This window comes from Pantherophis guttatus, chromosome 3 (assembly GCF_059756535.1).
Source record: "Pantherophis guttatus breed Tessera chromosome 3, ASM5975653v1, whole genome shotgun sequence".
NCBI classification, from domain to species: Eukaryota; Metazoa; Chordata; class Lepidosauria; order Squamata; family Colubridae; genus Pantherophis; species Pantherophis guttatus.
In genome coordinates this window covers 206,528,982-206,551,629 of record NC_142065.1, presented here as the reverse complement: position 1 = coordinate 206,551,629, position 22,648 = coordinate 206,528,982, and the positions used below count along the sequence as shown (strand labels likewise).

Genomic DNA, 22,648 nt, shown 5'->3' with positions numbered 1-22,648 from the left:
AGAAAAAATAGTCCCCTTGAGGACTGAATGGCCTTTTGATGAATGGAAGATGGCAAAAGTACCAGTGATGCAGTGTAAGATGTAGCATTCATGTTCTTTGGACAGATTATTTCAGCTCTTTTGGGCTGGCTCAGAAGGAGCCCCAGAGATTACTCAGAGCTTTGGAATTTATTGTTCTTTTTTTGCCTTTCGAACGCCTGCAGAATTTCTATTGGATTGACTGTTACGGAGTTGGAGAAACCTGTCCAGTTAAAATTCTTAGATGGCAATCACTGCATCCAAGTTTGCCTTACCATTTTGTCGGTTTCCTGTAGTTCTTGGTCCTGTAGCCCATAACTGGGAAAATGTTTAAATGTAGGAAACTCCTGTGTCAGACTGTACCTTAGCATGAACATGTATAACTGCTGAGTTGCATTTGTATTTGGAAGAGCCATGGTGGCACAGTGGTTAGAATGCAGTATTGCAGGCTAATTCTGCTGACTGCCAGCAGTTCAAGTCTCATCAGGCTCAAGGTTGACTCAGCTTTCCATCCTTCCAAGGTGAGTAAAATGAAGACCCAGATTGTTAGGGGCGATATGCTGATTCTGTAAACTGCTTAGGGCTGTAAAAGCACAATGAAGCAGTATATAAGTCTTATTGCTATTGGTATTAGATATATGTACAGGTAGTCCTCAATTTATGATCACAATGGAGGTCCAAATTGCTAAGGCATTTGTCTTAAGACATTTCTTAAGTGAGTTTTGCCTCACTTTATGACTTTCCTTGCCACAGCTGTTAAGTAAATCACTGCAGTTGTTAACTTGGTACCGTGGTTAAGTGAATCTGATTTCCCCATTGACTTTGCTTATGAGAAGGTTGCAAAAGGGGTGTCAAGCCTGAATTTGATTGGGGTGTGGAATTGTTTGTATCATTGGGTATTTGACATGAATTCAGTTTGACACAGTTTGAGGCTGAAGGAGAATAGAGCCTTCAGTCAAAACATCATTCCTAGCCGATGAGTCAACCACATTCCAACAGCTGGTTGACCGGAGAAGTCGCCAAGCAACCAGTTCCCATCTTGGTTGGACAATGTGACAGTTTGTTTTGGGAACTTGAGAAACTGAAACTTATATTGGGGTGAAAAGCCCGGGAACTTCAGTACTGGCTTTTCGCCAGTAACACCAAGATGATGTATCTAAAGAAATTTGGTCTTTGAGGAAAAGCAATGGGTGTATTTGTAATGGATGCATTACTTGGAGCCTGACAGGGGGATCATGCGACTCCAGGACACTGCAACTGTCATAAATATGAGTCAGTTGGCCAAGCGTCTGAATTTTGATCACGTGACTATGGGGTTGCTGCAACAGTCACAAGCGTGAAAAATGGTTGTAAGTCGTTTTTTTTCCAGTGCTGTTGTAACTTTGAACGGCCTCTAAATGAAGTGTTATAAGCCAAGGATTGCCTGTATTTGTATGGTTTTATTGCATTAAATGTTGTAAGCCACCCAGACTCAGTTTGTGGAGAGAGAGAGAAAAAGAGAGGGAGGGGGGAAGGGGGGGAAAGGAAAGGAAGCCAAGAGATATTTCATAGCATCATGGTGATCATTCTTTCCCTGTGCTAATTATTATTATTAATTCCCCTCTGTCTCAAGATAGCCATATTTTTTTGTAGCTAGCCGTAGCACAGAAACAGCAACTTTTCTCAGGAACGCTGACTAGGGAGCTACCAGGATGGAAAGAGGAAGTTAAAACAATTCTGGCTCAGGGAAGATCTGGAGAGAGACATTGTTAAAGCATCTTTCTTTCCCCCAATAATACCGATTGGGGGATTCTCTGTTGATTGCGGGATTCTCGGCAGCGTAAAAGTGGTCAAAAAATACATTCTCTTCCCCTCAGATCAGCCTACAGTCAGGTTGCTCATTTTTTAAAAAAAATCCTGGCTTCTTTCCAATGTATTCTGCCAATTGCAGTCCAACAACTCATTTGGAGGGCAATAGATTAGGGAAGGCTGAGCCAAAAAACTCAACAGAGCCTTTGCTGTCAAAGTTGGGAAGGGAAAGCCAGAAAAGAATCAGCAGCAGGTCAAGCACTTAATGAGAGGAAGTAAAATTAAGAGTTATTCCACTTGCTTTTCCTGGGTGTTGTTTCCTTTTAGCCAATAGTACCCAGAGATAAAGGGTTATGCTAACTTTACGCTAAAAGAATGCGGTGGCGCAGTGGGTAGAGCACGGTACTGCAGGCTATTTCTGCTGATTGCCGGCTGCCTGCAGTTTGGCAGATCGAGTCTCACCAGGCTCAAGGTTGACTCAAGCCTTCCATCCTTCCTCGGTGGGTAAAATGAGGACCCAGACTGTTGGGAGCAATATGCTGACTCTGTAAACCGTTTAGAGAGGGCTGTAAAGCACTGTGAAGCGGTATAAAAGTCTACGTGCTATTGCTATTTTTCAAATTGGGTTGGTAGGTAGATAGAACTCCAACAGATGCAAAAGATTATGTGAGATGCTACAACGGATTTGAACAATCTTTGAGACAGATTGTTGAGGGGCCTCTGGATTTTAGAAATCGATACAGATCATCCTCAACTTAAACGAATTCGCTCAGGTACTGTTCCAATTTACAACGGCGCTGAAAAATGTGACTTGTAACTGTTTTCCACACTTATGACCACGGCAGCCTCCCCATGTTCAGATGATCAAAATTCAGATGCATGGCAACTAACTTGTATTTATGACGGTTGTGGTGTCCCGGGGCCACGTGAGCACCTGTTGCAACCTTCCGTCAAGCAACGTCAAAGGGGAAGCTAGATTCACTTAACAACCGCGTTACTAACTTCAAGAATGGCAGTGGCTCACTTAACAACTGTGGCAAGAAATGTTGTAAAAGGGGGCAAAACTCACTTAATTGTCTCGCTTAGCAACAGAAATCTGGGGCTGAATTGTGGCCATAAATCGAGGATTACCTCTAATGAAATAGTGCTGAAGGCACCGTAGATTTTATTGTAAAAACCTATAAATATAGGGACGCAGTGGCTCAGTGGTTAAGACGCTGAGCTTGTTGTTCGAAAGGTTTGGCAGTTCAGCGGTTCGGATCCCTAGTGCCGCATAACGGGGTGAGCTCCCGTTACTCGTCCCAGCTTCTGCCAACCTAGCAGTTCGAAAGCATATAACAAATGCAAGTAGAAAAATAGGGATCACCTTTGGTGGGAAGGTAACAGCGTTCCGTGCGATTTTGGCATTTAGTCATGCTGGCCACATGACCATGGAGATGTCTTCGGACAGCGCTGGCTCTTTGGCTTTGAAACCGAGATGAGCACTGTCCCCTAGAGTCAGGAACGACTAGCACATAGGTGCGAGGGGAACCTTTATCTTTACCTTTTTATAAAGAAAGACCACCTGTGCTGGTAGGCTCTATCTCCCTCTCTCTATATAAAGTGTCTTGCCTTATTTATGTGATTCATTATTTTCTAGTACACCTTAAAATTATCCCTGGTCTTCTAACCAAATGGACTGCTGAGTTGATCTCTCCCTTCTGCTGTTATTCACAGAGGTTGAAGACTTTATCAGATGAATTTTACATTTTCAGAAAACAAGGTAGAACGCAGACTATTATATTTCCTCTATAGTGCAATTGAATATGACAACAATATCTAAAATTACATTGTTGTATTTGGAAATTCAAGATGTAACTGCAAATCAGGAAATTATCTTACATTTCACCCAAGAATTGTATTACATCCTGAGCAGAGTTTGAACCATCCGGTTTTTTTTTTCATCCTGTCTTCCGCCTTTCTTTTCCTGGAACTCAATCAATTCCCACGTTTGGTTCAGAGTTCTTAGAAACTCAAATGCTTGCAAGCATTATATAATGTTTCACACTGGCTTACAGTCACGTTGAGCTAAATTTTCAAAGAAACCTTTGACAGTCACATAATGTAGACATTCTGAGCAAGCTTAGCTGTCATTGCAGAAGACTAATTCCTTCTTCTGAAATAAATCAGGGATTTTTTTTTTTTTTTAAACAGTGGTGCTAAGTGAGTCAGGGAAGTGCATTTACAACAGCCCTGAAGAAATGATCCAATGGCACATTTGATAGGCATGGCAATAATACACCAAAAAAACCCCCCAAGATTATATGACAGATGTGAGAATTCCAAAAATATTCATCGTATCCTTATAGTCGTTTTCTTTACCCTTTGGTCAAATCTGAACCTGATACCTACCCATTGTTGCAATTCCATTTCTTCCAATCATCATCATCATTTAATGACCCCATCATCCCTTGCAGGGTGGAGTCTGGCCAACTGAATGGAGCTAGTAGAGCGTTTAATGACCGGATGCCTTTCCTGTTGCCAACGCGGAGCTTTGTTCAGCAGATATATTCTCATTGTGCCCAGAGAGAGAAATATCTGTCTCTACCTAGGATCGAACTCACCGCCTCTTGATTGTGAGGTGAGAGCTCCACCTCTAGGCCACCGTACCACTCTAAATCCATTTCTTCCAATGTAGAGTGATATTTCTGTGATCACCTTTTGCGACCCTCTAACAGGCCAAGTCAATGGGGAAGCCAGGTTGGCTTCACAACCATGATAATAACTTACCAACTGCAGGGAAGGCCCTTAAGCACTGTGGCAAGAAAGGTCATTAAAATGGGGCAAAACTCACTTAACAACTCTCTTGCTTAGCAACAGAAATGTTGGGCTCAATTGTGGTCATAACTCTACCTGATATTTCCTCCCACTCCTCCCACATCTCCTCCCACTTATGACTGTATGACTGTAATGTTGCTGGTATCCTTAAGATTTATATTGACCATTTCCTAATAGGATTTGATTCAGGGGTGAAATGCTCCTGGTTTGGACCAGATCACCTGATCCGGTAGCGATGGCGGCGGGTGGTTCGGAGAACCAGTAGCAAAAATCCCTGCCCCTCCCCCCATGCCTAGCTGAGCCAAGCGATCATCAGAGGCTTTTTTTTTAACTTTTAAAAGCATTTTTTCTACAACCTCTTCGGCTGAAAAAAATGCTTTTAAAAGTTAAAAAAAGTCTCTGATGATCGCGCGGCTCAGCTGGGATCGTCAGAGGCGTCTAAAAGCATTTTTTTCTGCAACCTCTTCGGCCGAAGAGATTGCAGAAAAAAACAAATGCCTTTAAAAGCCTCTGGAGATTCCAGCTGAGTTGCCGGATCGTCAGAGGCTTCTAAAAGCATTTTTTTTCTGCAACCTCTTAAGGTTGTAGAAAAAATGCTTTTAAAAGTAAAAAAAAAAAAAGGTGGCCATGTCCACCCAGTCACATTACCCCACCACCACCAAGCCACGCCCACAGAACCAGTAGTAATAAATTTTACATTTCACCACTCATTTGATTGCTTACTTGTTCCCTATGACTATCATTAAGTCTTGTACCATATGATTCTTGACGAATGTTTCTTTTATGTACACTGAGAGCGTATGCACCAAGACAAATTCCTTGTGTGTCCAATCACACTTGGCCAATAAAAAATCCAATCCAATCCTATCCTATCCATTTATTTCAAGGGGCTACTTGAGGAGTCTTAGCAGTTCCACCTAAGACAGCAATCTAGTCCACATCTAGACAGGCACGGTCATTCCAAACTGTCAAAAGGACGCAGTATCTAAGCGTTATAAAGAGCAAATTCAGAAGGATGCTTCAACTTTTCCATGAAGCATCGGTCCCCAATGCTTTACACAACCCTAATAAATAATAATTTAATTAGTATTTAAATTGTGATTCAGGTAAGGCAGATTGGAACTCAACCTAGGTGTATAAATACAGCGTCCTTTGTCTTCTAGGAAGATTCTCAATAATCATGGGTGTCCCAAAAGTGCTTTCCCAAAAGGCAATTGTACTTTGTTCTTCTTGTTGTTGTTGTTGTTTTTTGGTTACATCTGATGTCAGAACTGAAGAAGCTCCTTGAATGAGAAGCAAAACATTTTCAAGGGGGGAAAAAACCCCCCAAGAAAGTCCAGTTGCCTTTTGGAAAAGCACCTTTGGGATGAACATCCCTTCTCAATTTTCTCTCGTTGGCAAGTTTAGTAAAATCAGGACTGGTTAACCCTTGAGTGGAACATCCCTAGGGAATTCGAGGGGCAAGATAATCCTAGTGATTTAACAAAAGCCCAATGGGCGACAACATATTGAGGGACAATCTCTGATACGTAAGAAATACTGTTTACCACCATTGTTACTGCTGTAAATATTGTGACATACAGTTGTACACGCCTCTTAAAAGTTTTATAGAACCAGACGTGGTAGAGGGAACATGCAGCCATCAACTAGCTATTTTCCCTCTGATTTGTATGCAAAGTTTCATTGGGAGAGATCAATTTCCGCAAATTTGTTCATTCTGAGGCCATATTCTCCGCTATCGTGACTAATAACATCTTGACGCCATCATTCAGATCTCGCTAAAATGATTGAAGCCCCAAATTCATTGTTATTACTTTGGCACGTTGTTATTACTTTGGTTGGATGACTTAAAGACGTTACAAACTGCTATCTGGAGAAATGCATTTGCTCCTTAGACCCTGGATTTGATTTAGTTTGTTTTAACAAAAAGAGAAGATGCTTATCGTCGTTTAACTAGCTAAGGAACAAACAGGACGGAGACAATACAAAGAGCTCACAATGGAGGAAATAAAGCTAGAGACACTTCTCCCAAAACTATTTATATCACTGGTCTACAAATTTTGGGAAATTATCAACCTCTGAGATAAAATATGTTAATTTTACGTATTTTGATTAGATGAATTAGAAAAGTGTTCTGATATCTCAGGGACTGCCACAAAGAAGAGGGAGTTAAGCTATTCTCCAAAGCACCTGAGGGCAGGACAAGAAGCAATGGGTGGAAACTAATCAAGGAGAGAAGCAACTTAGAATTAAGGAGAAATTTCCTGACAGTGAGAACAATCAATCAATGGAACAACTTGCCTCCAGAAGTTGTGAATGCTCCAACACTGGAAGTTTTAAAGAAGATGTTGGATAACCATTTGTCTGAAGTGTTGCAGGGTTTCCTGCCTAAGCAGGGGGTTGGACTAGAAGACCTCCAAGATCCCTTCCAACTCTGTTATTCTATGCTAAAACAGGTGATGAAGGTGCTGGTTGGTTAAAGTTTTCAACATATTTCACAATAAAGATTTATACACAGGCGGATATATTTGGCTACGAGAGAGAGAGGTATCTAATGACCATGATCCCTCGTAACTTCTCAACGAAGTATAGTAGAACAATGAAAATGGTACCACATGGAAGTGTATAAATTTATCTTCAGTTTGGGAACAACAAGGCAGATGACTAGGAAAAACACGTGGAGAATTTGCTTAGGTCCTATAAAGCACTTGGTGCAAACATGCCACTGAAAATTCACTCCTTACACTCGCATTTGGACTGTTTCCCTTTGAACTGTAAGGCAGTGAGTGATGAGCATGGGGAGATTCCACCAGGATATCGGCAGGCATGGAGAAAAGATACCAAGGGAAATGGAGTCCATCCATGCTTGCCGATTACTGCTGGAATCTCCCCAAGGGTGCAGTCCACAAGAGAAAAGCCAAAAAGCCCAGTTTAGATACCGAATAAAGATTGAACCTTGTCTTTTAATCTGAGGTTAGAGCTTGTCAATTTTCATGCAAAAATCAGGAAAATGTTACATGAAAAACCAGTAAATGCACGGAAAGTTATGTTATTGGAATCAATAAAAAGATAAATTTATAATGATTGCTGTGGCACCATTCTCATTGCCATATCACATTTTGCAGAAAAATTATGGAGAATAATAGCACACACCCCTCATAATTTTTAATTAGTTGGATGCAATTTTGACCTGAAGCTCTTATCTTGGAAATTGGAACCAATTAATACTCTGGACTTAATTTTCCTTTATTAGTGATCCAATTCTGGACAAATTAAACTACTTTCATTTCCGAGGCTTTCTCCTTGTAGACCAGTGTATTCATCAATGATTTAAACTCTGAATTCGTCACACAACTTCCTCCCCCAATCTGGGAACTAGCTAGGTTCGCTGGGAATTATGAGAGAAAAAGCCCAACCAAACTGAAGGAGGTCAAAGCTGCCTCTTAATTGATAATCTGGGCTGTGGTTTTCAACCTGTGGCCTATGGATCTCAGTGAGGAGGACGTGATGTTGTCACAGGGGGTCCACAAGGGCTTGAAGAAATGTTATGATTTAAATCTTGAGTTAAGTTTTGGTGGTCGATGGCCACAAAAGATATTTAAAGGTGGTTCATGGTGAAGAAAATGTTGAGCACTACAGATCTAGGTAGTCATAATTGAAGCTAACATGGGACTTGGGCAATTTATAGGGAGAACAGGAAAAATTCAGCAGTATTTGCAAACTTTTAATCTTTGAGAAAGCCATGACGGTTACTGGGAAGGGAGTAGGGGAACTGCTATTAAACTTTATTGTATAGATTCAGCCTCATTTAGTAAGAATACTTAAAAAAAAACAACACCTCCAGACATCCGTAATGCCTTGTCAACAATTCCCTCACTTTATTAGAAACGATCATTGCTTGAAATGCGCTCCATAGTTAACATACATAAAGATCTAGTTTTCAGTTTAATGGAACAGTGGTCAATACAATCCAAATCCTGTCATGATTTAATGATTGCAAGGCTTCTTTTTGCAGTAACCGAAGGGCCTGAAATACTCGGCGAGGTACGCTATTAAGGGAAAGCAGGATAAATAAATCTGCAGTGCATTTGTAAAACGAGGAATTACTCATTTACAGTAAACCATGCAAGAAATCTATTTCGCAATGTCAAGCAGCTACTTTAAGATATAAATCTGAAGACTGAGCATGGCAGACTGACCCAAAGTATCAATTAGGAAATATTAAACTCTAGTTTTGTTACTTGATGCAAGCAATTTAGAAAGCCGTTTCCACCCCACTCCACCCCAAATTTTGAAGTTACACAGCAACAGACGCTGTGTTGTGGCTCCGTCCTCCCAGCCTATCTTATCAGAGGAAGAAGGCTCCGAACATGAAGGAGAGGAGGCGGCCAGGCCTCCCTCTCCAGGACCCTCCTCTCTGGCAATGCCTCAGGTGTCTCCCAAAGGAGAAGAGACTGGCCAGGAGCCAGGTGTTTCGAGCCGTCGGATAGTGACAAAGAAACATTGTGGTTGGACCCCGCCAGCATCGGAGAGACAAGTGGGCGCAGCAGAAAAGGAGGCGTGCCAGAGATTAAGCTGAGTCACTGGACCACACCCCACAGGCTATAAAAGGGAGTGTGGTGGCCATTTGGACTCTGTGACGGACAAAGCTAATCTCTGGCGAGTCACTTTGCACCTTTGGACACAACGCCTATTTGCTGTGGATTTAATTACAAACTGGACTATTTAAACTGTGTGTATTTTTGTCTGTGTTATCGGAGTAAAAGTTGTTGGCAGGCAGCCACGGAGTTGCTGCCAAGTTCCTTATCACTGACGTTGAGTGTTTGAAGAGTTTATTTAACCCTCGGCTGGCTGGTTGGGTGTGTGCGTGGTACGGGGACAGAACACGCTGCTCCCTTGAGTCCTCCCGAAGAACAGCAGCATTGTGGCTAGTGTGTCACGGTACAATTAATTGTTGTGACTGAACCAGCCTTCCCTTTGCTATTGGTAAAATAAGCTGTGATCGTTGGCAATTTGAGCAGGGGGTTGGACTAGAACAGGGATCACCAACCTTTCGGACCTCAGGGACCACTAAATTCATAATTTTAAATCCCGCGGACCACTAATATGATCTGTCTAATGACCAGCTGGGTGGGCGTGGCTAGGTGGTCATGTGACTGAGTGGGCATGGCCAACTCAATGTCACTCATGTCGAGGGGCGCCTCAACAGCCTCTACTTGCCCCTCCCCTCCCAACCACTCCTCGCCTCCCCGTTCGGGCTCCTTTGGGCCCCAATAGGCAGCAGTTGTTGGAGTTAAGCAGCCACCATGAGAAAGAGTTGGCAAAACAGCTGGCTCAGTTCGAATTGGATCTGACCAAGAAGGAGGCTCAGCAGAAGCACCTCATTGAGGACTACAAACATAGGCTTTCCAAGCAGAGGGAAGACCTGCGGGAGTGCAAGGCCAGATACCGGTGCCTGGAGGCTCAGGGGGCTGAGATGGTCAGCCAGTTCCAGGCCGTGAGGCAGTCCCACTGGAACAAGGCCCTCTGACTCTTCGCCATCAGTAGCACTTCCTTCCAGCTTTCACCCAAAGTCCCGCACCAGGAGGCTGAAGCAGACCCCAAGTCGGAATTTCTGCCCCCTCTGACCAACACAGAAAGACCCCGAAGGGTGAGAATCTCTACAGCAACACAAGCGTTCACTGCACGTATCCGGCCCAGGGGCTGTAGTCTGAGGACCCCTGATTTAGTGCAATATAAAAAATGCAAATAATTTTTCTGCAGACCACCAAAAAATTTTTTGCGGACCACCAGTGGTTCACGGACCACCAGTTGGTGACCACTGGACTAAAAGACCTCCCAAGGTCCCTTCCAACCCTATTCTGAATTGAATAGGATTCTTATTGCTACAAGCCAACAAATTCTTTTTAAAAATCTCAAACTCTTCCTTTTATAAAAAGGCATACACACACACACACACACACACACACACACATGGATCAGCCATCTTCAGCTGTTTGGTTATATTTAAACTAGAACAGAAATGTAATTAAGGGCATTCTGAGGTATGGCTGGAAACATCTGTCAGAAGTGTCAAAAACCGTGCTACTGCATACATAACCATCAGGATTAAATACCTGTCTACATTCTTAATTCAAATCACCATTTAATTTATTTTCTAGCAGGAAAAGGGATGTGCAGGGATCGACCATCCTATGCTGATGACAATGTTCTGAAGGATTTCTTGTACAGGTAGCCCTTGATTCATAACCATAATGCGACCCAGATTTCTGTCAATTAAGTTATGAAGGTCGTAAGTTACAGCCCCCACATGACCAAATCCAATGTTATGACTCTTTTTTTTGCCATGGTCATTAAGCAAATCCATGTATTCCCATAGACCTTTTTGGGGCCAGAAACCAGCTGAAAAGGCCAGAATCCAGTAAAAAAGCATAATAAATTACAGCAACATGACCATGGAATGCTTCAACCACCTGTAAAGTTGAGCTACTTGCCAAGCTCCCCAAAAATAGTCCTATGACCAACAGTGGGATATGCAACTGTTGGAACTTCAGAACCTGATTGTAAGTAACTTCTGGAGGTGTCCTTCGTAACTCCAAATGGTTGCTAAGCAACCGGTCAGAAGTCAAGAACTATCTGTTGTTTTTCTGGATTTAATCCTCCAAAGCAGAAGCAACCCACAGTCTGAAACGGCACGAATGCTTTGTTTCTCAAAAATCCTGGAAATTCAGATTTCCCCAAATGGTCAGATCAGTTCTCTGTAACATTCAATTCTCAGAAGATTAAGTTTTGCACATACCTATTAATCCTGCTTCAGGTACTGTATCACCTGTTCAAAAATATAATAACTAATACCACAACTTTAGTTAGTAGATCTCTCTCTCTCTCCTTCTCTCTCTCTCTCTCTCTCTCCTTCTCTCCCTCTCCCTCTCTCTCTCCTTTGAAATACCAATACAGGTAACATCTTATGGAAGTCAAGGTACATAGAAGAGCAGTACTGATTAGTAAAATAAAATAGCATTTACTTTGGACATTTCCATTGTTTTTATCATTTTAAAATGTTTCTAGTACAGGTAATCCTTGACATATGACCACAATTGAGCCCAGAAATTTATCTTGCCAAGTGAGAAATTTGCTAAATTAAATGAGTTTTGCCCATTTTCCCAACTTTTCCTGCCACGGTTGTTAAGTGAATCACCGTAGTTACATGGTTGTTAAGGGAATCTGGCTTCCCCGTTGACACTGCTTGTCAGAAGATCACCAAAGGGGATCCCATAAACCTGGAATACTGCAACCGTCATAGATATGAACCACTCGTCAAGCATCTGAATACCTGACAATGGGAATGCTGCAACGGTCATAAGTGTGAAAAATGGTCATAAGTTGCTTTTCTCAGTGCTGTTGTAACTTCAAACGGTCACTAAATGAACTGTTATAAATTGAAGACCACCTGGATTTTGATTGTAATATATATTTTTTTGAATTGAGAATCCTTGACTGAGATGGACAGCTAAAGAAATTGAAGAAATAAATGACAAAACTAAATAATTCAAATAGACAAACTAAATAGACAAATTGCATGGTCTTACAAAAGAGAAAATACCAAAAACCGAAACAGAGTCTTAACAGCTCTTGGAATGACACGGTTATAATGCCTTGGTAAGGCCACACTTGGAATACTGGATTCAGTTTTGGTCGCCACGATGTAAAAAAAGATGTTGAGACTGTAGAAAGAGTGCAGAGAAGAGCCACAAAGATGATTAGGGGATGAGAGGCTAAAACATATGAAGAACAGTTGCAGGAACTGAGTATGTCTAGTTTAGTGAAAAGGAGGACTAGGGGAGACTTGATAGCAATGTTTCAATATCTCAGGGGTTGCCACAAAGAAGAAGGAGTCAAGCTATTCTCCAAAGCACCTGAGGGCAGGACAAGAAGCAATGGGTGGAAACTACTCAAGGAGAGAAGAACTACCTAGAACTAAGGAGAAATTTAGATTAATTGACAGTTAGAACAATTCATCAGTGGAACAAGTTGCCTCCAGAAGTTGTGAATGCTCCAACACGGGAAGTTTTTAAGATGATGTTGGATAACCATTTGTCTGAAGTGGTGTAGGGTTTCCTGCCTAAGCAGGGGGTTGGACTAGAAGACCTCCAAGGTCCCTTCCAACTCTGTTATTCTATTGTCTACTGTTCAACTATTTTGATGATTTTTAAGAATGACCTTATTTATTGATCAAGCATTGGGACTTTGGGGAGAGAAGTTAACTCATTCAGATATATTCATTGTTGTACAAATCATATATGCCTAAAGTATTAAAAAAACTGATCTAAAAAAGGGGAGGGATTCACAAAACACAAAGATTCAAAAAACTATTCAGAATTTCACCCTTCTTCTACTACTACAGTCCTTTTTCAACAATGTTTTGTGCAATCAGAAAAAGTGTTCATTTGCATTGGTTTGTAATGAACGTTTTATTACTACATAGTATTAACTATCAATTATTATCTGATTTAACTAATTAGTGAATATACCCAGGTAATATTTTTTTAAAAAAATAAATAAATAAAACAATCTATCTTTCCTAATATTTGTGAAAAGATTGCATGATTCTTTCAAGCTACACTGTCAAATCTGAAAATCTGTAGAGTTGCAGTGCACTGTATCAAACACAATGACCTGAACCAACAGCTAATCTGTTTGTGTATGCATTGAACTCACCTTAGGAAATTGCTTTACTGGAATTAATACTTTTTGTCCCAGTTTCATATTTTTATTAATCACTACATCGATGTATTTTTCTTCTTCTTTGCCTTCTCCTTTCTGGAACTTATCGATTTCTGTAACAGGAAATGCAAAACTTGTTTTAGAATGAGCTTTCCTAAACCGCAGCAAACATATCTCCATTTAAAACAGCCAAGACTTCATTAGGGCAATTTATTTTCCACCCAAGGCTTCCACTTCCATAACATCAGATCCAGCCCAAGAAACATACCGTGTTTCCCTGTCTTATATATTTTTGAACCGCAAAATAAGCGTTTGGCCTTATTTTCGGGGCGGTCTTATTATTTTGGGGCGCGTGGAGCAAGACGGGGCTCCTCTTGCCGTCTTACCTGATTTCCAGCTGTCTCCTTAACCCTAACCAGAGGAAATGGCGGGGACCGGCTGCACATGCGTTTAAATATTTTCGGGGAGGGCTTATTTTCAGGGGGGGGCTTATTTTAATGCACGCATCCAAAAGCTCAACTGGGCTTACTATCAGGGGATGTCTTATTTTCGGGGAAACACAGTATTGGCAACTCGAGAGCTTGGCTCGAGGCTCCTGATTTAATTAGGGTGTTCTGTTTTTGCTTTGCCCGATTCTATTTTTTCCCCCTCTTCTACTCTAGGAAACGAAGCATTTTTTTATGAAGCATAATTAACTCTTGCCTAAAGATATGCCCAGTGGTGGGATTCAAATAATTTAACAACCTGTTTCCCTAGATTCAGGTTGGCTGTCAGGGGAGGCATGGCTCATCCCCGTCTTCTACTTCCGACATACATGCGGGATGAGCCTCCTGTGATGGCCAAACTGGCCCTGGGCAAACTGGTTGTTAAATTACTCCCCCTACCGTGGCTATCAAAGTGCACTGCACTGCGCTAGAGAAACAGGCAACAGAGTGGCTGTTGGGAGGGAAGGACGACGAGCAGGGAGAAGAAAGAGGGAAAGCGGCCTTCTCCTTCCCTCACACCATCTGCTTCGTTGCCCGTTTCTCCATTGCAGCGTAGCACAGCACCCAGGATCCACTTTGACAGTGGCGGATGGGTAATTTAACAATCAGTTCGCTTGAACCGTTGTGAACCGGCTGAATCCAGCACTGGATATGCCTTATTCCACGGGTGTCAAACTCAATTTCATTGAGGGCCACATCAGGATTCTATTTGATCTCAGGGGGCCAGGTGGGCATGGCCAGGGTGGGTGTGGCCAGCTCAACGTCACTCATGTCAGGGCTCTTGTGGTGGCTCGAGCACTCACGGCCCTCCTGAGCTCAGTTTTTGCTGGCAAAGGCACCACGGGCCAGTACTTCGCCATTTCCAGGGCAGCCACTCGGGCCAGATCTAAGCACCCCGTGGGCTGGATCCAGGCCCCAGGCCTTGAGTTTGACACCCCTGTCTTATTCCATTTATTCCCTGTCCTTTATTGAAACTCATAAGTCTTGCAGGATCCAATCTGGGTTGATTACCGGGATCACAGAGGTTTTGTCTTCTGAGCTTTCAGACTCGTGCTGATGGCCATCTTCAAGAAACCTCTCTCTGAAGATGGGCTCCAGCATGAATCCGAAAGCTTGGAAGACAAAATCTCTGGACCTAGGTAACTGACCAAGTTTGGATCCTGCAACATTATCCTGGGACACATATATGCACCTTCATTCTCAAATGTCTTCCTCACGTTTATCTAAAACACAGAATTCCATTTAAGGAAAGCAGCTTCAGACGTGCATTTTGTACCAATGGGCATCCACACATAGCTAATCTCTTCCTTTAATGCTACAGACTGCCATATATATATAGCTTGGAATGATCATACAAGTTTTGAAGTGTTACGTGCTTTTATACAAATATTTTTTTTCAAACGTTCTATAAAACGGCCGGGCAGAAAAACTTTGGAGTGGTCTAAAAATATGAAGCAAAAAAAATAATAATAATCACAGGGTAAAGTTTTATCAGCTACTTGTTTCAAGCTTTGAATTTGTTGGCATAACAGTCACTTTCTCCTAAAATGAAGTCAGGCACCTCTAATTTATTTAATAAAGAGCCATACTTTAAAAATAGAACAGGCGTGTATACAAATAAAAATAAAGTGACAAGCCAGAAATGCAAACTCCAGCTGTTCGACTCATTATCAAGTTAATTTTTATGGAACTAAAAAAGAAACATGGAGACCAGAAATCTCTTTGCTAGCAATCAACACCCAGATAAGCAAGGATTAACACCAGGATTAACACCAGACAAAGAATCAAACAGTAAACAACACCCTAATCCATGAACTAACAAGCAGGAAACAATATCCTAATCAAGCTACAGACAAGCTAAAGTTATTCCTTGAGTAGGAATTCCTCGAGTATTCCTTGAGTACTGGGAGTAGAATTGCTTAGCAAGCAATAGCAATAGCACTTAGACTTATATACCGCTTCATAGTGATTTACAGCCCTCTCTAAGCAGTTTACAGAGTCAGCATGAGTCTGGGTCCTCATTTTACCCACCGAGGAAGGATGGAAGGCTGAGTCAATCTTGAGCCTGGTGAGATTCAAACTGTCAAATTGCAGGCAGCCAGCAGTCAGCAGAAGTAGCCTGCAGTACCGCTCTCTAACCACTGCGCCACCGTGGCTCGCATAATATCTATTATGTGAGTCACATCAGATTTTATCTTTGTTTTGCTTTGAGTGAAACACTATAGGTTTTAAGTGAATTATGTGAATGTTAAGCAAGTCCAATGATTCCCCATTGATTGCTTGCCGGAGGTTTGTCGGAAAAGTCACAAATAGTGATCGCATGAACCCAGAAAATGCTGCAATCATCATAAATGCGTGCTTGTTGAATGTTGATCATGTGACCAGGGGAATGTTGCAATGATTCTAAGTCCGAAGACCAATCACACGTCACATTTTTCAGTACCGCTGTATCTTTGAGGTATCTGTCACTAACAAATGGTTTTAAATTGAGGACTACTTATAGGCCAGACAAGGAACAATGGATGGAAAATGGTCAAGGAGAGATTCAACCAAGAAATAAGAAGAAATTTTCTGACAGTGAGAACAATTTACCAATGGAACAGAAGTTGCCTTCGGAAGTTGTGGGAGCTTCATCACTGGAAGCTTTGAAGAGACTATACTGCGATTTGTCAGAAATGGTGTAGGCATTCCCTGCTAGGCAGGGAAGTTGGACTAGATGACCTACAAGATAAGAGCCTTGGTACTACAGTGGTTTAAAGCACCCTGTTATTAACACAGCTGCCTGCAATTTACTGCTGGTTCGAATCTCGCCAAGGCTCAAGGTTGACTCAGCCTTCCATCCTTTCTAAGGTAGGTGAAATGAGGACCCAGTTTGTGGGGGCAATAAGCTGACTTTGTATAAATATACAAAAGTATGAAGGCTATTGCTTAACGCACTGTAAGCCGCCCTGAGTCTCCGGAGAAGGGCGGCATATAAATCAAATTTAAAAAAAAAAAAAAAAAAAGATCCCGTCCAACTCTGTTATTCTGTTCTGTTCTAAATACAATGTCCCCCACTGACTTTTCTTCATGGGAGCCTGTAGGAAAGTCATAAACAATCAGGGTGGATAAAAATCAATGATTTTTTTAAAAAAATCAAAAAAATCAGATTTTTTTAATTTAAATCTGATTTTTTTGATTTTTATCGAATTTATTTTAATAAAAAAACTTTTGGGGTAAAACTCTATCGTAAGATAGTTTTCTATTTAAGATACATAAATAATTTAGTTTATTCAGCATGACATGGAGCTTAGTTATGTAGCATGAGGCTGTATATTCTGCAACCCTGGGACTATCCGTGAGTCAACAGTGGGTCAAAGGAGTAGCAGAGATGACAGTTGCTCTTTAAAAATTATGATTTTAAATCGAGTTGATTTAAATCAAGCCTTTTTACTAGTGATTTAAATTGTGATTTAAATTGTGATTTAAATCAACTCGATTTAAATCAAATCCACCCTGTAAACAATGATCGCAGGATGCTTCCAACCATTGTTAATTACAGGCCAGTTGTTAATTACAGTGCCTGAATTTTTGATCATGTGCTCATGGGGATGCTGTGATGGTCATAAGCTTAAGGACAAGTACTAAGTAACTTTACTCAGCGCCGTTGACATTTTGAATGGTCACTAAATGAATGGTTATCAAGTCCAGGGCTACCTGTGAGATTTTTCAAGGTTTCATCCGACAAAAATATTTGAACTCTTTGAAGTTGGTTCGCGAATCCCAAACTACACCAAGTTGCTCTAAACAGCCATAAAGAGCAGCTACCGTTTTATTAATACTGTAGTCAACAGTTAAATCCTAAAAGAGAAGAGAATTGCAACCTGAAAGTTACAAACTACAGGTAGTCCTCGACTTACAACAATTCAGTTAGTGACAGTTTGAAGTTACAACGGCATTGAAAAAAAGTGACGTAATGACCATTTTTCGCTGGTGACCCTTGCAGCATCTCCATCGTCACATGATTAAAATTTGGATGCCGATTCACATTTATGACCGTTTGCAGTGTCCGAGTGGGAGCACCTTCTGCGACCTTTTGACAAGCCAAGTCAATGGGGAAACCTGATTCACTTAACAACTGAATTACTAATTTAACAACTCATTTAACAATTTGCTTAAGTAATGTGGCAAGAAGAGTCGTAAAATGGGGCAAGATTCACTTAACCAATTTCTCACTTAACAACCTAAATTTAGGGCTCAACTGTAGAAGGACTACATGTACTCAAAGTCTGTAAAAGTTGAAATGTATAGCTCATCAGTTCCTCCTTCTCACTACCTGAAGAATCCAGACACACAGGTTGGCTCTTTACTATCACAAAATCAACGCAAGAAGGCATTGTACCTTTCACATTCATCCCTGCTTTCAGAGAAACCGGATGATATCAATGCAACACCCAAAGTCCCCAGTGGACTATTTTCATGGGCAGCACACCGATGGAGTTGTAGATAGAACAGGGCTAGACCAACAAGGGGGAATCTAATCAGATTTCCAAAGTCGAATGAGTAGGATTTGCCTTCTTTAATCGCTAGATTACATCCTGCACTTCTAGGAAGCTTTGTGTTCCGATGTAGTCTCCTAGCTCAGAAATAATAGAAGAGTGTGTGATTAAGGTCTTTTTATAATGCTAAAGGATTAAAACCCCGTGTTCCCAGATCATGGGCACGATACCTCGAAATTCAGGTCAAATAAAGGAATTACTGAATTTTACGCAGAGCACAATAGGCTAAGCCAGGATTGTTTCTTTACTAAACCCCTATTGCGGACCGCCGTATCGCCGAGCGCATTTGGATAATGGATCAAAAAAAGATGACTTCTTTTGATAACCTCAAAGAATTAATCTTCTTCTGAAAGGCCCATCGATGTGAGCCTTGCTATCTTTATTAATGCTCGATGCAAGAGAGCTTTGCCTGCATTAAAGTGATGCCTTTCAAGAGATTGTTTCCATCAATAACCAAGATAAAAAAAAGCGGAACCACCGATTTTAGTAAACATTTAAGTAGAGAAACCGCAATCCCTTTAGTGGTTAGCTTTATCACATGGGCTTGGCAAAGAATGGAAGACCAGAGCCATAATATTCAAACTAGGCATAGTAACAAAGATTTCCATTCTATAGCTTCTATGGGCCCTTTCTGTTAATATAGTAAATGCAAACCCAGCGTTTCCCTTAATCTGAAAAGCATTTTACTCTAATGAAAGTTTTGCTTAAGACATTAATTTCCACATCCCAAATGATTCGTAAAGCTACTTTTTTCCCCCTCTCTCTTTGCAAAGATTTGTAGCGGATAAGTTAAACATCTGCTTAAAGTTCATACAAAGAGCTTTCACAGTGCATTAACCTGCCCCCAACCCTTTTCTATCTAACAAATATCTCTTGAGTCTTTAATCCAATTCAAACGCAATTATGTGTACATGGGGAAAAAAAGATTGGTTTATATCGGGAAATCGTCTTGGGATTCTAGGTAGTTTATACAAGTAAATATTGAAGGAACTTAAAATATAAATGCCAAATCTGGACCATACAATCTATAATGAAGAAAAAAAAATAAGTTTGGAAGTATTTGAATTCAGGTCCAAGAAGCTACAATGATGAAACTCTTATTATGAGATATTGTTTATTGAGGACGGATATGAAAAATCTCAATGAATTACTCAATGAGTAAGCAGCAGCTTTGCACCACTAAGGTGAGCGAGGTTGACTTCCTGTTGTGCATATAAACATGTTCATATAGTTTTTCTCTACAGCAATACAGAGTTTTCTTCTGAGATTCTTTTAATCTTTTCAGTTAACTTCTCCCACCCTATCAGATCCAATCAGGTCTTCCACCTTCATCTTATGAAGATGCTCTCCATGCTCTTTCAGTTTGTCCCAAAGGTGCTTTTTCAGGAGGCAACTGGACTTTCTTGTTGTTGTTGTTTTCTTTTGAAGACGTTTCACTTCTCATCCAAGCTTCTTTAATTCTGACAAGATAATGGAGAAAGGATTTAAATTCCTTGCAGACAGATGGTAATTTGCATCCTTTTAGAGGGTCGGTGAAGCACTTGGAGGTTCATCTGTGTCCTCTTTCAGTTTGGTTTCCCTGCTGCCGGATCCATATTCTTTCCACGAAGTCTTCTCCAGCCAATCAACCTTTCTATTGTGTAAGTCTCAGCATTAACTACATTGAAGGCAAATTGAAGAAGCTGGAAATTCACACACCGGAATGATGATTTATACCACCAATTAATTACAATATTTAGGCTCCCTTATTTCTCTGGGAAGCTTAAGAAATTGGTCCTATCAAGTTATTTGTAAAACAGAATAACACAGTTGGAGGGGGCCTTGGAGGTCTAGTAGTCCTATCCTCTGCTCAAGCAGAAGACCCTATACCCGTGATGGCGAACCTATGGCACACGTGCCGGAAGTGGCACACAGAGCCATTTCTTCGGGCACACGGAGCCGTCGCCCGTTGCTCTTCCGTGATCCGGTGCGCCAGCCATCTGGGTTTCATTCACATGGGCGGGCCGGAAACTGGAAGAGCAGCCCCCCATTGCGTATGCACGCTCGAGGAAGATGATCTTCCTGTTTCCAGAGTGTGCATGTGGTGGTCTGGTTTCTGGCATGCATGTGCGTGCAAAGACTAGCAACAGGCGCGCGTGCCAAAAGACGCGGAGAGGGGATCTTGGCGGTCACTTCCTAAGGGTTAGTTATCACCTTTAAAGCGCTCCATGGCTTAGGACCTGGGTACCTACAAGACCGTCTTTTGCCACCAATAGCCTCTCTGTGGGGGCTCCAACCCTTTGGAATGAACTGCCCACGGAGATACGGAATATCCCTGATCTCCGTGCTTTCCGCCGTGCCCTCAAGACCCTGATGTTCCAACAGGCGGGGCTAAACATACGAACATGTGAATGATTTTTTAAATGTTATCTAATTCTGGGTTTTATTTAATTGACCAAACTAAGTAATAATTTTAATTAGCAATTTTATGATGTTTGTGTGTCTATATTTTTCTTGACTGTACACCGCCTTGAGTCCTACGGGAGAAAGGCAGTATAGAAATATAATTAATTAATAAATAAATAAATAAATAAATAAATAAATAAATAAATAAATAAATAAATAAATAAATAAATAAATAAATAAATAAATAAATAAGCAGAACAAGGTTAGCCGGGGCTTCCCCCCCTCCCTGGCAGTGCGGGCTTTTTGCGCGGCCCCAGACAGTCTGGACCAGGAGCCGGTGAGGGCGGGGTGATGGTGGTGGGCTAACTGCTCAGATGACCCCGTGGCCTGGGTTCCTCCGTGCTGGAAGCCGCAGGCCAAGCAGGTGCAGCTGGCGGGCCAGCAGGCGGTGGGCTCCGAATGTGCGGCTTGCCTGGGCTCCGTCCCACTAGGAGCCGCCATTCCCTGGCCGGTGGCAGCAGTCTCAGCCCCACCAGGGAAGCTCCAAATGTACGGCTTGCCTGAGATCCTGCCCAGTAGGAGCCGCCGTTCCCTGGCTGATGGCAGCAGTCCCGGCCCCGCCGGGGAAGCTCTGAACGTGTGGCTTGCCTGGGCTCCTCCCCGGTGGGAGCTGCAGGCCGAGCAGGTGCAGTAGGCGGGGCTTTGGTGGACCAGCAGCTGGCGAACTCCGAACGCGTGGCTTGCCTGGGCTCCTCTGACGCCACTTAAACAGAAAACCCACAGAGGGGCATCCCCTCGGTGCTTCCCCGACACCTGCCTGCCGCCACTACCGCCACAACTTGCCTGCTTCCTCAGCTGCTCTTCTCTAAGTGAGTGCTCAGCGGCTGGGAAAACCAAAAGCCACCGTTTTCACCCTGCCCGGCACTGCAGATCTACTCAGCTCAAGTTCATGGAAATCATGTGGCGACCCTTGAAACCTCAGGAGGGAACTGGCTGTGAGACCGGGAGGTGGCCTTTGCCGGAGCCAGCCCAATGGGGAACTGAAAAGAGAGGGGTTTTTCCTCTTCTTCCGCCCCACTTGTGGGCTGTGGGGTTGCTCTAGAGCTGGAATTCACTCGGCTGATGATCGGGAAACTCCAAAGCTTCCTGCTAAACGTGTTCATTCTCTCCCCCATCTTCTTTCCCCGTTTAAAAGGGCCACGCTTGTGGGGGGGGGGAGGTATCTGACTAAAGAGCTGTGCTTGCAGAAAACAGGAGGCAGAACCCAGGAACAAATCCTGAAATAGTTTTTATAGGAAATTGCTTCTAGCGTTTCCACTGTCAAATAAAGGGGGCAACTGTTGCTATACTTGAGCGTGATAGTGGCAGGATGGCTGTGTCGTGCTGTCTGAATCTCACCTTTTCATGAAAAGTAACACTCAAGGTACTTTTGCCTGAGCTCCTCTCCTCTCGGAGCCGCCGTTCTCTGGCTGGTGGAAGTGCTCTCGGCCCCACCGGGGAAGTTCCAAATGCGTGGCTTGCCCGGGCTCCTCCCTGCTGGGAGCTGCAGGCTGAGCAGGTGCGGCTGTCAGGACTTTGGCGGACCAACAATCAGTGAGCTCCGAACACACAGCTTGCCTGGGCTCCTCCCTACTGGGAACTGTCATTCTCTGGTTCGCCTGGCAGCGCTGCGGTGGGGGTCGGGTGGGGGTGCCGTGACGCCTGCGGTTGGGCCCATTGCCCAACCTCCACCATGCCCACTGCTGTGCTGCCGGCCAAGCCAATGCCAGGGAAGGAGCAGGGTGGGGCAGCCATTCACCCAGCCAGCAAATGCTGCCCCCTGCGCCTCAGCTGGCCCCGGCAGCGTTCTCGGCCCCGCCATCTCGGCAGCGCCATGCACCTGCCAGGGAACAG

The 22,648-nt window shown here is 42.7% G+C and overlaps 1 protein-coding gene across 3 annotated transcripts in view; it reads right to left on the bottom strand.

Annotated features, from left to right (window-relative positions):
* The window catches only part of KHDRBS3 (KH RNA binding domain containing, signal transduction associated 3), a 129,341-nt gene that overhangs the window by 64,888 nt on the left and 41,805 nt on the right, over positions 1-22,648 (bottom strand). For all 3 annotated transcript variants that reach the window (XR_015733454.1, XM_034434830.3, XM_087890914.1), the window contains exon 2: positions 13,342-13,460. Coding sequence is in view for 2 of the 3 variants with exons in the window: in XM_034434830.3 (XP_034290721.1) it covers positions 13,342-13,460 (119 nt within the window). In the remaining variant the exon portion in view is untranslated. The remainder of the gene's footprint in view (positions 1-13,341; positions 13,461-22,648) is intronic.